This window comes from Ovis aries, chromosome 20 (genome assembly GCF_016772045.2).
Source record: "Ovis aries strain OAR_USU_Benz2616 breed Rambouillet chromosome 20, ARS-UI_Ramb_v3.0, whole genome shotgun sequence".
NCBI lineage: Eukaryota > Metazoa > Chordata > Mammalia > Artiodactyla > Bovidae > Ovis > Ovis aries.
Window position 1 is genome coordinate 31,336,465 of NC_056073.1, and position 14,934 is coordinate 31,351,398.

Below are 14,934 nucleotides of genomic sequence, written 5' to 3' on the forward strand. Positions count from 1 at the left end.
GTTTTATGAAAAACTCAAAAATACAAATGATAACTAGATTGGAATAAAGTATTTAAGAAGAACAATATACACATTGGGCAAAAAAACAGTATAAACTATTGGGGATAATGAATACCTATTAAGGTGTTTTTTTAAAGAATGATCTGAGATGACTAAGTATGCCATCTATTTTTTTAAGTTGCTGCTTTTGCCTTATTAATGCAACTTAACCATTTGGCTTCTAATTTGTCACTATAGTTCCCTAAGAACTTCAAATAACTATGAGGCTTTCAACATTATTACATTTTCATTTTAATTTTGCATATGCTAAAATGACTACTACTTAATACCAATTAGGAACAATTAAAACAGACTATAATTACTATCATCCCTGGAAACTACAGAGCAGAGCAAAATGTACCATTCTACTAAACATAAATGAAGAAATTATAAAAACAGAAAGACCCCTGAAATGGAGCATCATTAAAGTGACACATTAATACCATGACATTTTATTACGTTAATTTTCTCTTGCTGCTTCCCAAGAAGTCATCTCTTTCCAAGGTGACATTACCATCAGGCAGAATATCTTTGCTAAAAAAAGATTCTTGCCTGAAATTGAAAGACACACATTGCCCCCTAGTTTGCGGTGCTTTTGCTTTGTTAGTTGTTCTACGTTTGGCCTCACTAAGCCCTGGCCATGGGCCAGTTCTGAGAGCAGCTTGTTTACTCAGGAGGCTCCGCTCATACAGGCAGTGCACCCAAGGCAGGCCCACGCACTTCCAGGACTGCCCCAGGGGCACCAATCGTGCTTCACAGACTGAGCTTGGAGGGAATATTTTAGAAAAAAATTAATATTCAAAGCTCATTTCTAAAAGCTAGTACAGGGAGAGAAGAAAGACAACGCTAAGTGTCTTTAAAAACAGTCATGTACACATCACCACTGAAAAGGATTTACATCTTGAATTAACAGGGTAAATTTTCCTTCTATGCACCTTTAGGTGGCAAGGCACAAAACCAGGACAAGAGAGGGGATTGACTCAGGTCAAATGGAAAGGGGAAGAGCCAAGAGTGTCATTATCACATTGCCAATACCCCTGGGCAGCAGAGGCCTGGGAGACAGTCTAAAGTCCATTAGACATCTTCAGTCTCACTGCTGAAAATAGTAGCAGCACATAGGCAAAAAACAATGTGTTTTAATAAAGGAATCTTATATTTTAAAATAATAAAGATTGAATACAGAATCACAATATTGCTCTTCAGTAGAGTAAAAGGGCAAGAGGACTGGGTTCTGTGACAATGAAAAATGGAATATATGAAAGCATAGTAAGTACTACAGGAAAAGAAAACAATAAATATGAGCTTTAAAGTCAATAATTTTCATTTAAAAAACACAAATTTTATAATTAACATATTTGCATACTCTGTTCTTTTTTTATCCTCTCCTTTTCTGCCTTCTCTGATTTTAAGCATTATACCTGATTCACTTTTTTCTCCTTTCTTAGAGAATTATAAATATTTTAGTGGTTGCCCTAGTGTCTGCAAAGTACATTTACAATTAATTCAACTCTTCTTTCAAATAACACTAGAATTGCCACTTGAACAACACGGGTTTGAACTGCACAGGTGTGCTTGTAAGCAGATATTTTTCAATAGTAAATACTATGGCATTACATGGTCCATGGGTGGTTGAGCCCATAGATGTAGATAAGGTGGGCCAATTGTAAGTTATACTCAGATTAACTCCAAGGCTGTCCATTTCACAAGTAGTACAGGTACATTAATGACAGTATTGCCAATTTCTCCCTTTCATCCCTTGTAACACCGCTCAGAAAGTCTTTCTTTCTTATTTTTGAAGAAAAATTTTGCTAGATGCGGAATTCCAGTCTGTTTTTTTCTTCCTTCCAAAGACTTTAGTATTTCACTCTATTTTCTTCTTGTTTATATGATTTCTGACTCAAAGTCTGATATAATTCTTGTCCTCATTTCTCAATATGCAAGAGGTATTTTCCCCTGTCCTCCTTCAACATTTTCTCCTTGATTTGATTTTCAGCAGTTTGAATATGATGTGCTTACATGTTGACTTTTTGGGGGGCAGGGAGAGGTATTTATCTTGCTTGGTGTTCTCTGAGTTCCCTGGATCTGTGGTTTGGTTTCTGTCATTAATTTCAGAAAATTCTCGGTTATTACTTCTTCTGTTGCTTTCTCTTTTTTCTCCTTCTGATATTCCCATACAAGGCTATTCAATGTTTTGCAATTTTTCCCACAGTTCTAGGAAACTTTTTTCCTCCTATTCTATTTTCCCTCTTTGCATTTCAATCTGGAGGGAATATTTTAGAAAAAAAAATGTTTGAGTGGCAAAGTTTTTTCAGGGAAGTTTCTACTGACATATCCTCAAACTCAGTGATTCTTTCCTCCACTGTCTCCAGCCCACTATGAGCTAATAAAAGGCATTTTTTTGTTTGTTACAGTATTTCTGTCTTCTAACACTTCCTTTTGACTTTTTTTCTTAGTTCCTCTCTCTCTCTCTGCTTTTAGTACCTATCTTTTCTTGCATTTTTTTTTTTTTACTTTTTCCATTAAAGCCCTTAACATATTTGATTATAATTGTTTTAATGACCTGTCTGATAATTCCAAACTCTATCATATCTGAGTCTGGTTCTGATATTTGCTTTGGCTCCTCATATTGTGGTTTTTCTTGTTTTTTAGCATGCCTTGTCATTTTTTGTTGAAAGCCAGATATGATATATCTAGTAATAGGCACTGAGGTCATCAGTCTTTTACTGTGAAGCTTTTATGTTCATTCAGCTAGAAACTGGGTTGTGTTGAATGTCTGCTATAACTGTGTATGTCAGGGGCTTTAAGTTCTTCTATCAACCTGTTCATGTCTCTCCTGCTATTTTGGGGTTTCCCTAGAAATGCCTTCTTAAATAGTGTCTTACAGCTTTGCTCAGTTTTAATTCACTGTTATTATAGTTGATGTGTGATGTAATGTAATAGGGAGGGGAAACATTCTATAATCTTAAGATTAAATTTAGGCTTAAAAAAAGAAAAAAAACTAGGTCTGAGTCCCTGGACTGTAATCTTTAGAAGTGTTTCTTGGCCCTCTTTTTTACCCTCTCCTTTATGTGAAACAAAAGGCTGGAAGGGGATACAGTGGTCTACCTTCCCCTAGGTCAGGTAAGGCTCTCATAGAATAGCTTCTCTTGAGGGTTGGCTTTTGTTACAGAGGATAGCATGTTCTGAGTGTATTTCAAAACAGTTACCTTTTCCCATCCCCCTGCCAGAAACATGAGCGAATTATCCTCCAATCTTCACTGTGATAACATGTTGGAGTTCTTATAACTAAACTCAGGCAAGGGTCAGAGCCTACCTAAGACTGAGCCTCTAAGAGTTTTTAGCTCTCAAATTAGTCCACACTAAGCCTGCAACAATTCATCAATTGCTGTTGAAGCATTCCTCTGAGTTACTGGCTCCACCAGCTTCTGCTCCTGGTAAGCTGATCCCAGCTTTGATTTTCTGTATTACCGTTTCCAGGGTGACAGTCAGCGGAGTCACCTCAATTCTCTGGCAGACCTAAGAAAAGTCACTCATTTTCTGTTTGTTAAGCTTTATTCTTGTTGTGAGAATGGGAATGATGAGTTACAAACTCTGCATGTCTAATCTGAAATCAGAAACCTCATCTCTATAGAATATGTCTTCTGTTATAAACTGACTAATATCCTTTAGGAAAGCATAAAGATATGTAACATTTGTATTTTGCTTTATGGCTGACAAATTGCTTTTCATGTATACTACTTCATTTGATCCTTATGGAGACCTTAGGCAAATTAGACACACTTTCAGTTTTCTTATCCATAAAACGAGGATATAATAGAACAAAACTCATGGATTTAAAGTTGACAGGTATTAATTTATGTAAATCATTTAATATAGTGTCAGGCACCCAGCATGAACTATATCCTAAGCATCAGCTAAACACTGTTATTGTGGGTAGCTTTATTTTTTATATAGATGAAGAAACCAAAGTTCAGAAACACTAAGTACTTACAGAACTTACAAAGCTGGGAAGAATCTGACTTGGATCTTTTGAACACAAATCTTAGATGGTTTCTTTTGCAACCCCACACTTTCCTCCTCCTCCACTCCCAGCCTTACTCCCTTTATTCACTGAACATCTAAAGAACATCTAAACATCCATACCAGGTACTGCACTAGCTTCTGAGAATAAAACAAGATGAAAAACGCAGGCTCTGCCTTCAAAGAGCTCAGTCACTGGGAGGAAAAAAAAAAAAAAATGGAGGCAGGTAACTTAAAACAATGTCACAAGGCCAGTGGAAGAACCACCTACCTACTGGGGGAAAGGGACTCTGAGAAGCCTTCCTGGATGGGCTGACGCTGGATTTCAATCTCAACAGACATGTACAGTAGTGGGGTAAGCACGAGTATCATCTAGACTCAAGCAGTGATTCCCAAATGTTACAAAGCATCAGGAAAGCTCAGAAAAACACAGATGGCTAAGTCCTGCCTCAGGTTCTGAGGCCCAAGAATCTGCATTTCTATCAAGTTCCCTGAAGTAGAGAAAAACAAAGACCATGGGGTGGTTAAGAGATGAAATTGACAGTGAATAGGAGACAGATCCTGGGTAGAAATTCTTGCCAAGCTAAGGAGATTAGGCTTGATCCTAAAAGCCTCTGGGGAGGACTGGATTGAAGGTTTTAGTCTGATCAAATTCACCAAGAAGAAAGATGGCTATTTTTGACTGTAGCGTAGAAAACAGACAAAGGGATGTAACCATCCTGGTGAGAGAGGATGAGGCTAGAACAAAAGCATCTGTTATAGGAAGAGAGGGAAGGAGAGGAAATGAAGAGATTTATGCTACACAGTAAACTTGGTGATGGATTGGCTCCAGACAATATAGGGGAAAAGAAGTCATACTTAGGAGACTGGACAGAAGGTGCCACCACCAGAGGAAAGCACAAAGAGGCAAGAAAGATTTCGGAGATTTCCCAAATAATAGCATGATAAATGTGGAGTCAGACGGGAAATATTTGAGCATATCTAAAAGTAGATGTAAAGGTAGCCATAACCACAGAAAGGGAAGGATGAAGATACGTAAGAGTGCAGATGTGAAGGAATGACTGACGGGCAAGTTACCAGCAGAGGGCAGAGATGCTGGGGTCAGAGGCACCATGGATGGCTGGGCTTCTAAGGGAAAGCGCCCACCCTCCTCTGGGGTTGCCAGAAACAAAGTGGGAATGGGAGTGGATTCAGACACATTTATAGAAAAAGATGACCAAGAGAGATCTCAACAGTACCGTTTCTCGATGAAGAAGGAAGGGAAGGTTCAGGCTGCTGAGGATGAAGGATGTGCTAGCTGACACGGATTTCTACACATTCTCCAAAGGATAAACAGGAAGTTATCCATGCCTGAGCTCTGGCATGCTGATGTTATAAGAATGTTATTTCACTCCACCTAAAGTTCACAAGTTCTAATCTTTCTTATGTTATTCCTCCCCCAGTCATGCATTATCCAGTCATAATCACAAGAATACAAACATATGAAAATAGCTTTGTAAAATTCAAAACACTGTTCATACATTCAGAATTATTATTTACATAATTTCATTCAAATGTGAACTTATTATAATTAAGCTATTGATCCTTCAGTACCTTCTGGAGAGCCTCTTCTGTCTTTTCAGGGTTTGTTTTTAAGGCCTGAGAAGCATCGTACATAGGAATTGGCATAAATCTCAACGTGTAGTTCCTAGAAAAAAGGAGAAAATGGTATGTTTATTAAAAATAACTTCCTATTACTTTAATTCCACACTCTTCTTTGAAAAATCTGAAAAGAGAATTGCCAAAGTGTCTTAGAAAATTCTAAACTACTGGAACGTTTTAGGCCCCATGATCATAGGGTCAGCCTTCTTTTCTATCCACGTGTGCGACACCACGGGTGACCTCGTCACGCTGTCTGCAAAACTGACAGAATTTGAAGGAAACTGGTTTTGTTGTTTTGCTTTTGGTTTTCAATTACAGCAAGGACAGGACTTTCAAACTGAAATTGCAGAGATGGACTGAGAGAAAGGCTAGGGGGAAATGTCCAGATCAACTCACTCACTTGGATTTCAATCACCAACAGATCTGAAGGTACTTTGATCACCCCTGATGATGGATGACAGGCCCCGAACAGTAGACAAAAACCCCAAAATAGAACCAAACGTTTGCTTGCCAAGCCAAGGACATAAGCATCCACAATAACAGTCTGTTCAGGCTCTGGGCTCCTTTAAATAAGCGAGTCCAAGACCAGCGACTGTCTTTAGAAAACCTTCCTGCCTGGCTCAACACCCTGACCTCTGAGGGCCTGGCAGTCTGCAACCCCACCCTGAGAAGCCCAGGCTCCTGACACCAGGTAAAGCAACTCTGGGTCTATTTATCACCTCAGGGCTGCTGACCGTTGACACAGGAATGCAAGGGTAAGTCATTTTTGCATGAGAATACTTAAAGCTGCACTCTGGCCTCTGCTCCTGACCTTGCTACAAAGAGCTATGGGTCAGGATGAATGTCCACACCTGCTCCCCTTCCACAAACTCAGGCCTCGGGGGCACCTTCTCTTTCCCACCCCAAATGCTTGTGTTTCACAACAAGACACTCAGAATTGACCTTGTAGGCCACGTGTTAGCAGCTGAGGCATAGGCTTCACACAGCTGGCTTATTTCAGGTCTCTAAACAAGCAGCAGCACTTGACATGTGATTCTTATGGTTAGTTAGATGGCTTCTACTGGAAGAATAAATTAACAACTCCTAAAACAGGCATGAATAATGAAGAAATAATAAAGAAAATAAACAGTCATCTTAATAATAGCAGTCATCTGGATGGTTACCTAATGGGAAAAAAAAACACAAACAGTTCTTCATCCAGTCCAACTTACAGGGTGGACCCTGTGGAAACAGGCTTGAAACCACAAGGAGAAAGAAGCAAGGTGAGCACTGTGCGGGCCTCCACCATGATATCTGTGACTTTGGCAGAATAAGCATCTATGCCCTCATTTTATGGATGAAGAAACTCACACCAGAAGAAAGTCAATGTATTTCCAGGTGTCATGGCTGGTGAGGAGTAGACTGAGAATCAGACAGTCTGGGTCTGAGTTAATCTATCATTACCTGTATTACCCCATTGATAACACAAACACCACTGGTTCTTTTCTATTTTTCTAGAAAGAAGTCCTACGTAAAACTTACTTTTCCATAGCAACAGCTATATCTTGAAAGCCTTGTGCGGTAATGTTGTTCTTGTCCCATATAACAGTCCTGTTTGGAAACCAAATCACAAAGATGATCAGATAGTTAGGAATGGAGGAAATGATTCTCCCACTGCAGATACATCTCTCACAGGCAACACTGTCTAGGTAGCTTAGCACAATGAGCTAGGAATAACATTCAGCATTGTTTCAAACATAGCAAGGATGAGCATTTCCTCCAATATTAGATTCCAAAGCCATTCTCTGCTCAAGGAGGATGGAAAAAAAAAAAAACAAAACCTTAAAAGCAACAGTACACACATTAACTTACCATTATATCACCTAATGCCTAACCAGCCAGAAAACCCTAAATCCGGACTTCCCTGATATTCTCCCAACATATTCTCCAAATACCATCCTAGTACTTAAGTCTGAGGCTGAAGCTATTTATATAAGAGGCTACACAGTCTCATGTCCAACATAACGAATTTCAGGTACTAAGTTTTTTTTCTATTGTAAACAGCTAGAAAGACCATCTGGTATTTTCTGATGTTTCATCACTGCCCTGATGTGGAGTGACCAACAGTCCCAGCAACCGAGTTCACTCTGCTGGCAGAACCTCGGGTAATCTAAGGAGGTTGTTTACTTTTTAAACACAAAATCTATTTTGGAAGAAAAGTATTACTTTCCTTTCAGACTGTGAATACTTCAGAAGTATTTTAGGCTTTGTCAATTCACCTGACACATGAAATGGCTTTTTATTTGTCTGAATGCTCCCAGACTCACAGCCTTTAATTGCTTTCTCTTCCTAACCTCAATGACCTTCCTCACATACACACTGGCCTTCAAAGAAACTGCTGCAGTTTGGGGCTTTTGCCTTCAATTTAGACAGAAGGTACAGGTTCTGACTTATACCAGAGAGCCAAGGAAACAGCAAGAAAGAGCCCTTGAGGAACAGCGTGAATTATTAACTCTTCTTTCACCAGACTGCTGGGCTAGGTAGCAGCCAAATCTCCAACTGGTGGATGGTAATATGGTTACCATATCACTGGTCCTAAGAGAAGTGGCTACCACATGGCTTATCCTTAAGAAAAGCCAGGCTTGGGAAGTACTACAAATGAAAACCAATGAACAGATGAGTTGGCTCCCAGGATGAACCTACCTTTGACCCAGTGGACTTCCTGGATCCCTTGGGTTTTAGGTCTTTATGTCGGCAGGAGTGGGAAGGGAAGATAAGACTCTGGGCTCACAACCAATACAGGGAAGCCCCTCGTGTAATTCCTCCGGTCTTCCCAGCTCTGCATGTTTGGCATTGTCCCCAAGCCCCTCCTTTCCCCTCCCATCTGTCAGCTGTCAACACTGCTGTGAAACAGGAAACTGCAATGGTTCTCAGTCGGGTTCACCTCACAATGGAAATCCTGAAGAGAGCAGTGTGAAGGAATGACTGTGTCTAAATTTGGGAACGCTCTCCTCTATATTTTGACAGAAGACTTGAAGCTGTCGTCTCTGCTCCCCAGCTGGTCTCCTAGGAAACCCGGGCTCACACGGACACAGCAGGTCCCCAATGCCTGTGGGCCAGACTCCCTTCGAGGCCTTCCTGAGAACCAGCATCCACCCGTCGGGGCCGAGGGCCCGGCCTGCGTACCTGAGCTTGGTGTTGATCTGCAGTGCTTTGGCCAGCATCTTCGCCCCCATGTCCCCCATGCCATTCCCACTGATGTCCACTTTGGTCAGGGAGGTGTTGCTACCCAGGGCGTTGATGATGATGGTGACCCCGGTCTTGAGTTTCGAGTCGGCCAGGGACAAGGACTGCAGAGGCTGTGGAGGCAACACCAGATAGCATTCACATGGTCACATCAGGGCCGCCACTGCTCAGGGGACCTGCTTCATGGAAAACCACCAGGGGTGGGACCGACTGCACAAGCGCAAGGTGGAAACTTTGGAAACTTCCGGCTAAAAGGCACTAGTGAATGGGACCCAAGGGTTCCGGACCTTGGGAGTCAAACATGAAGAGCTTGTGTCAGTGCCGAATATCACCCACTTATCCTCTAAGGGAAGCTGTGGAAAGATACCCAGAGTGGCAGATGCCAGCTCTTTTGAAGTAGAGGATGGGAAGAAATAAAAATACTGCACAAAAATGTCTATGCTTCAGTATGGCAACACTATCCTTTTTGATCCGTCTCTAAACAAGGCAGGGCATCTTAAAATGCTAGTAGACGAATGATGCATGTGTGCTAAGTCACTTCAGTCGTGTCTGACTCTTTCCAATCTTGTGGACCATAGCCCACCAGGCTCTTCAGTCCACGGCACTCTCCAGGCAAGAATACTGGAGTGAGTTGCCATGCCCTTCTCCAAGGGATCTACCCGAACCGGGAATTGAACCCACGCCTCTTATGTCTCCTGCACTGGCAGGCAGATCCTTTACCACTAGCGTCACCTGGGAAGCCCAATAGAGGAATACTGGTACTAAGTTACTAGTAGTAGTAAATGTAAAATAAAATCCAGCCAGGATCAGTAATAGCTGACAGTCATTGAATGTTTACCATGATTGATGACTGTTTAAGCTTTTTACATGTGTTTACTCATTTAATCAACCCAATAATCCAATACTTAGGTATTATTATGCATGCAACATCACTTCAGTCGTGCCCAACTCTTTGTGACTCTATGGACTGTAGACTGACAGGCTCTTCTGTCCATGGGATTCTCCAGGAAAGAATACTGGAGTGGGTTGCCATGCCCTCCTCCAGGGGATCTTCTTGACCCAGGGATTGAACCCACGTCTCTTACATCTCCTTCATTGGCAAGAGGATTCTTTACCACTAGTACCACATGGGAAGCCCAATATTATATTAGGTATTATTACCCTTATTCTCAAATAAGAAATAGAAAGATTAAGTGACTCAACCAAGGTCACACAGAAAGTAGCTGAACAGGAACCAGTCTGTTTGCCGATTCTGTGTTTTTAACTTCTCACAACACAAAGCCTCCGTTGGCTTTTCCTGCATCTTTTTGATGTTCCCTGTTAGCTTTTTCTTATGAGATCCAATCAAAAAGCGTATCTACAATTTTTTTTAAAAAAGTCAAATGTATGTGACTTTTTCATTACCATAAGCTGTATAATGACCACTCATTGTCCATTTAAGCCATAGACTAAAAGCCACTTGGGGCTTCCCAGGTGGCTTAGTGGTAAAGAATCTGCCTGCAGTGCAGGAGATGCAGGTTCGATCCCTGGGTCAGGAAGATGGCAACTTGGAGAAGGAAATGGCAACTCGTTCCAGTATTCTTGCCTGGGAAATCCCAAGGACAGAGGAGCCTGGTGGGCTACAATCCACAGGGCTGCAAACAGTCAAACACGACTTAGCTACTGAGCACAAAAACCACTCAGCCTAGAGGCAGGTTTTGCGTGGTCTGCAGAGAATATGACCAAAAAAGAAAAAAGAAAGGTGCTCCCTACTTACACCCTGCTCACACTTGTTTATATCACCTTCCTAGAACTGTGGGCATTTAAATTCTCAATCCAGTTCTTCAGCCATAATTGAATTAATGAGATGGTGAGGATTTTTGGACTTAAAACCAGTGTTGCTCTAAAAGTCAGAACTAAGACTTCCCTGGGGATCTGGAGGTCTTCTGGGTTGCTTGAGGTAGTCTAGGTTGGCCCCACTATACTCAACAATTCAATATCCTAATTCCATAAGCAGTTCTGACATTACTGGGAAGCAGCTTCTAGGATCATCTATGACCAGGTTCCATGGTGGCCCATGGGACTCGGGTTATCAAGATGTGCCTGGGTGGTCTGTAGGATCCCCCACCACAAATCCTGGGGTGTATTCACATCCATTCAACCAATAAACACTGATTCCCATGCATGTATGCTCAGTCGTGTCTGACTCTCGCAACCCCATGGACTATAGTCCGCCAGGCTCCTCTGTCCATGGAATGTTCCAGGCAAGAACACCAGAGTAGGTTGCCATTCCCTCCTTCAGGGGAATCTTCCCAACCCAGGGATCAAACCCAGGTCTCTTTCATCTCCTGAACTGGCAAGTAGATTCTTAACCACTGTGCCACCTGGGAAGCCCCTGACTTCTAATAGAGCACATGTTCAAGGCACATCTACAGAAAGGCCCAGGAGGCAGGAAGACAGTGTCGACAGTTTAAAGACTCATACATTTACAAACTGGCATTATCCATTTGATTACACTTTTCCTGAGTGACTGTACTTATTATCAAAATTTCTGATTGTCCTTATTATCAAAATTTGACCATATTTTCTAAATGTAATATATCTATATTAAAATCAAAAGATATTAATATTAGTTAGAATCAATTTTTTTCAAGTTAAATGACATAGTAAGTGCTAAGGCAATTGAAATCTCAGCCCCAAAGCCTGAATAATCTTAGACTCAGGTTGGCTTAGGGAGGTGGCTTCAATTTTCTTAAGATTCTACATTCAAGTAGATAGAAGAAACTTAACAAAAAATGCTTCAGACTCGGGAAACTTCATATTTTAAATGAAAATGTAAGCAATGGTGTTTTAATAAAAAGCTGTAATCCCATCATTTCAATGAGCTCTATTCAACTCCTGCAGAAATGATATATTACAGCTTCTTCCTAATACTGGAAAGCTGCCAAGTCTCCAAGCTGCTGAGCACCACTTCCAGTACTATATTCAAACTCTAATATACCCCAGTTAACACTTAAAAATAATAGGCAGAGTCATTAATGTGAATAGAACAGCCAGAATTGCATGCATATTTATAAGGTCATCCCTTCTTGATTTACTGCACTTCCAGGTAACATGATTACTTGAAATCTTACTGTTCCTGTTCAGAGCTGAACATGCTTAATCTGACAGTATGTCTCCTTGCGATAGGTACTCCCAGGACAAACACATACTGTTCTATTGGTCATAGCATAGGTTTGTATGTAATACTTCAAAACAAAAGTCTCTGTCATCTTGGCCCCTCAATGTTACTATCCCTTGACTGTGGTTGCTGCAGCCTGACAACCACTGTCTAGAGTTGAAGGCGACAGTAGAACCTGTATGTCTGGATTTTCCAAGTGAACATAATGTGCAATACTGGGCGAATGAAGTATTCCATGGGCCCTTTAAGAACAAGCTCTACAGACACAAGGTCACAACGTAAAAAGCAAAGAGTTTCCTTTTTGTATATAAAGACCTTAAAAAAAAAAATCAGCCTAGTGGTGCCAGTCATGGGTGGAATTTTTATAGTCACAAGATTTAACTCCTAATCATTTCAAATTGTTTTGAACATTACTGATTCTGAAGTAGGAGAAAAAAAAAAAAAGAAGGTAATTGCTTTTTGAAAAAGCCACCTACTTTTCTATGACATGAACATAAAAGGCTTTTCACTGTATGTTATTAGCAGCACATTTCTCAAATTTATAACTTGACAGAATTCACATTTATATATCAAACTTTACCATCTGCAAATATGTTTTTAGGTGTGCTTTAAATATCAAGATTATCTTTGAGTAAGAGACTTTGAAAATTATAGGAACAGAATTTAAAGACCCTTGTGTAATAAGCAAAACATGAAATTAACATAAATTTTCCTAAAATATGTGCTAAGAAACAAATATTTGGGAATGATTATTAAACATGATTCTGTAGATTCTGCAATACTGGCTTCTCCAATCTTTCAAAACTGGGCCAACTTTGGGAAATCAAAATCTCAAATACAGCAAGGTGGTAGAAAGTCAAATTAATATGTAAAACAAACTGCATAAATTCTGAAAAGTATAAATTACATTCTAATTATGCCTTTAATGACCCAGTATAACAGTAACAAAATATAGGGCCTATTGGCAAATGAGGACAAAGAGCAGTGCTTGAATTCATTAAGTAACAATGAGTTTCATTTCTAGCCCACAGGTTGGAAATTACATCCACACAGTGACAGCAGAATTTTCTCCTGCCCTCCAGATCAGAGCCCCAACAAAGAGATATGGGCAAAGGCAGGCAAGGAAAAGCACCCGCCTCCATCTCTCCCGACCCCATGGCTTTCTCTGAAAACTTAGCTTACAGTTTCAGCAGAATTTGCTATTACCCTATACAAATTCAAAAGGGAAAATCATACTTTAAAAAAATGTGACACATCTCACATGATTAACATAGGAGATTACTTCTATGACCTACAAAAGCAACAAATAATATGAATCTTTATTATACAAATTGATTTGGATTTGAGGAACCATGTAAGCTCTTTGGTGGCTGAGGACCAAGATAGGAAATGGACAAAATGTTAAAGAGCATCAGTAAAACACAAGGTGTGATACACTAGGTTTCAATGAAAGGAATTAATGGTAGCGTGCTTCTCACTTGGTCCAGAAAATATCTTTTCTTATGCCTGTCTAAGGGTAGCAAAATAGGATACTATTTGAAATTAAATTTCTTTACCATGAACCAAGTTTTAGCCAGGAAAAATTAAAGGGGATAAAAATATAAGGATTATTAGAGCTCTAGACATAATTTAAGATGCAGAACAACTTTCTTTTTTTTTTTTTTTTTCAGAACAACTTTCTTAGTCTCTTATAATTCTGCACAATTACTGGATGAAATTCAAATTAGCAATATGATGTTTCTCAGCATGAGATTAAGTCATAAAGTCAACTAGAGAGTAAAAATTCATACCTGCAGATTAGTGTATTAGCTGAAGCTAGTAAGTAATACAGCTTATTGAAAGATGGGCTTAGGAGTAAATGTATATTTCTTTTCACCTATTAGTTTCAATCTTCCTTTAATTAGTGATTAGTTGAATAAAGTGAAAAGTAAGTAAATTTAAGTATACTCTATAACTGTGCTAAAACATGAATATTTACTGCATTTAAAAAATAATAAAAAATGTATGCAGAGATAAAATTATCTGAAAGCATATCAGCACTAACCCACTGGACAAAATTAGTAAGAACAGCAACAGAAAGAAAGGTTTTAGGCAAAAGTGTTGAAAATAATACTCACTGATTCTTCATCTTGAATCATCTGTACTAAGTTGTCCAACACAGGTGTCAGATTTCTAAAGAGATTTTAAAGATGTGAACAGTGGAATCAAATCAAAAGCTTTCAGGGGGCTGGTTATTTTCATCATTGTCATATAAAAAACGCAAAAAACTCTTACTTGGATTTCATATTATTAAAATTTTTGCCTAACGCCAGGTGTTGTATTGATCTGTTTTTACTGAGCCACACTATTAAGGTAGATAGGTCAGATTCCAAACCTGGAAAGAATCAGAGTAAATGGAAAATCAACACACATGTGGATAAATAAATTCTCAGAGGGAACACAATTAAACAAAGGTGCAAGGCAGTTAGATGACTTTCGGTACTGTCCTGTAATTCCTGGGGTTCTAATCTTCTCCCCCCCACCCTCCCACCAAAGGAACTTTTTGCCTTCTTTTTATGTCCTATTATTTCACAGGGATAAATTCATTCTCCACAAAGACATATCTAAATCTCTTATGCAACCAGGGGCTAAATAAAGTCAGCAAGGAATGGTGATACATGACAGTAGAAAGTTTCACCTCTCCCCACACCTTTGTGAGAGAAGATTCTGACATACTGTTCACTGGGAGGTGACTGCAGATAAAGTTGTCTATACAAATTCATACAGCATGCTTGTCTTTGCAGGTTCATACTCACATACTACTATAACCAGTAGAAATAAAGCTAATGAAACAGGTTTTTGTATAAATA

General features: G+C 39.7%; 1 protein-coding gene across 6 annotated transcripts in view; it reads right to left on the reverse strand.

Moving 5' to 3' along the window:
• Positions 1-14,934, reverse strand: part of CARMIL1 (capping protein regulator and myosin 1 linker 1) — a 306,068-nt gene that overhangs the window by 74,795 nt on the left and 216,339 nt on the right. For all 6 annotated transcript variants that reach the window (XM_060403423.1, XM_004019095.6, XM_027958413.3 and 3 more), the window contains 5 exons: positions 14,360-14,459; positions 14,203-14,257; positions 8,866-9,038; positions 7,222-7,290; positions 5,653-5,746 (listed from right to left, as the gene is read on the reverse strand). In XM_060403423.1, coding sequence (XP_060259406.1) covers positions 5,653-5,746; positions 7,222-7,290; positions 8,866-9,038; positions 14,203-14,257; positions 14,360-14,459 — 491 coding nt within the window. The remainder of the gene's footprint in view (positions 1-5,652; positions 5,747-7,221; positions 7,291-8,865; positions 9,039-14,202; positions 14,258-14,359; positions 14,460-14,934) is intronic.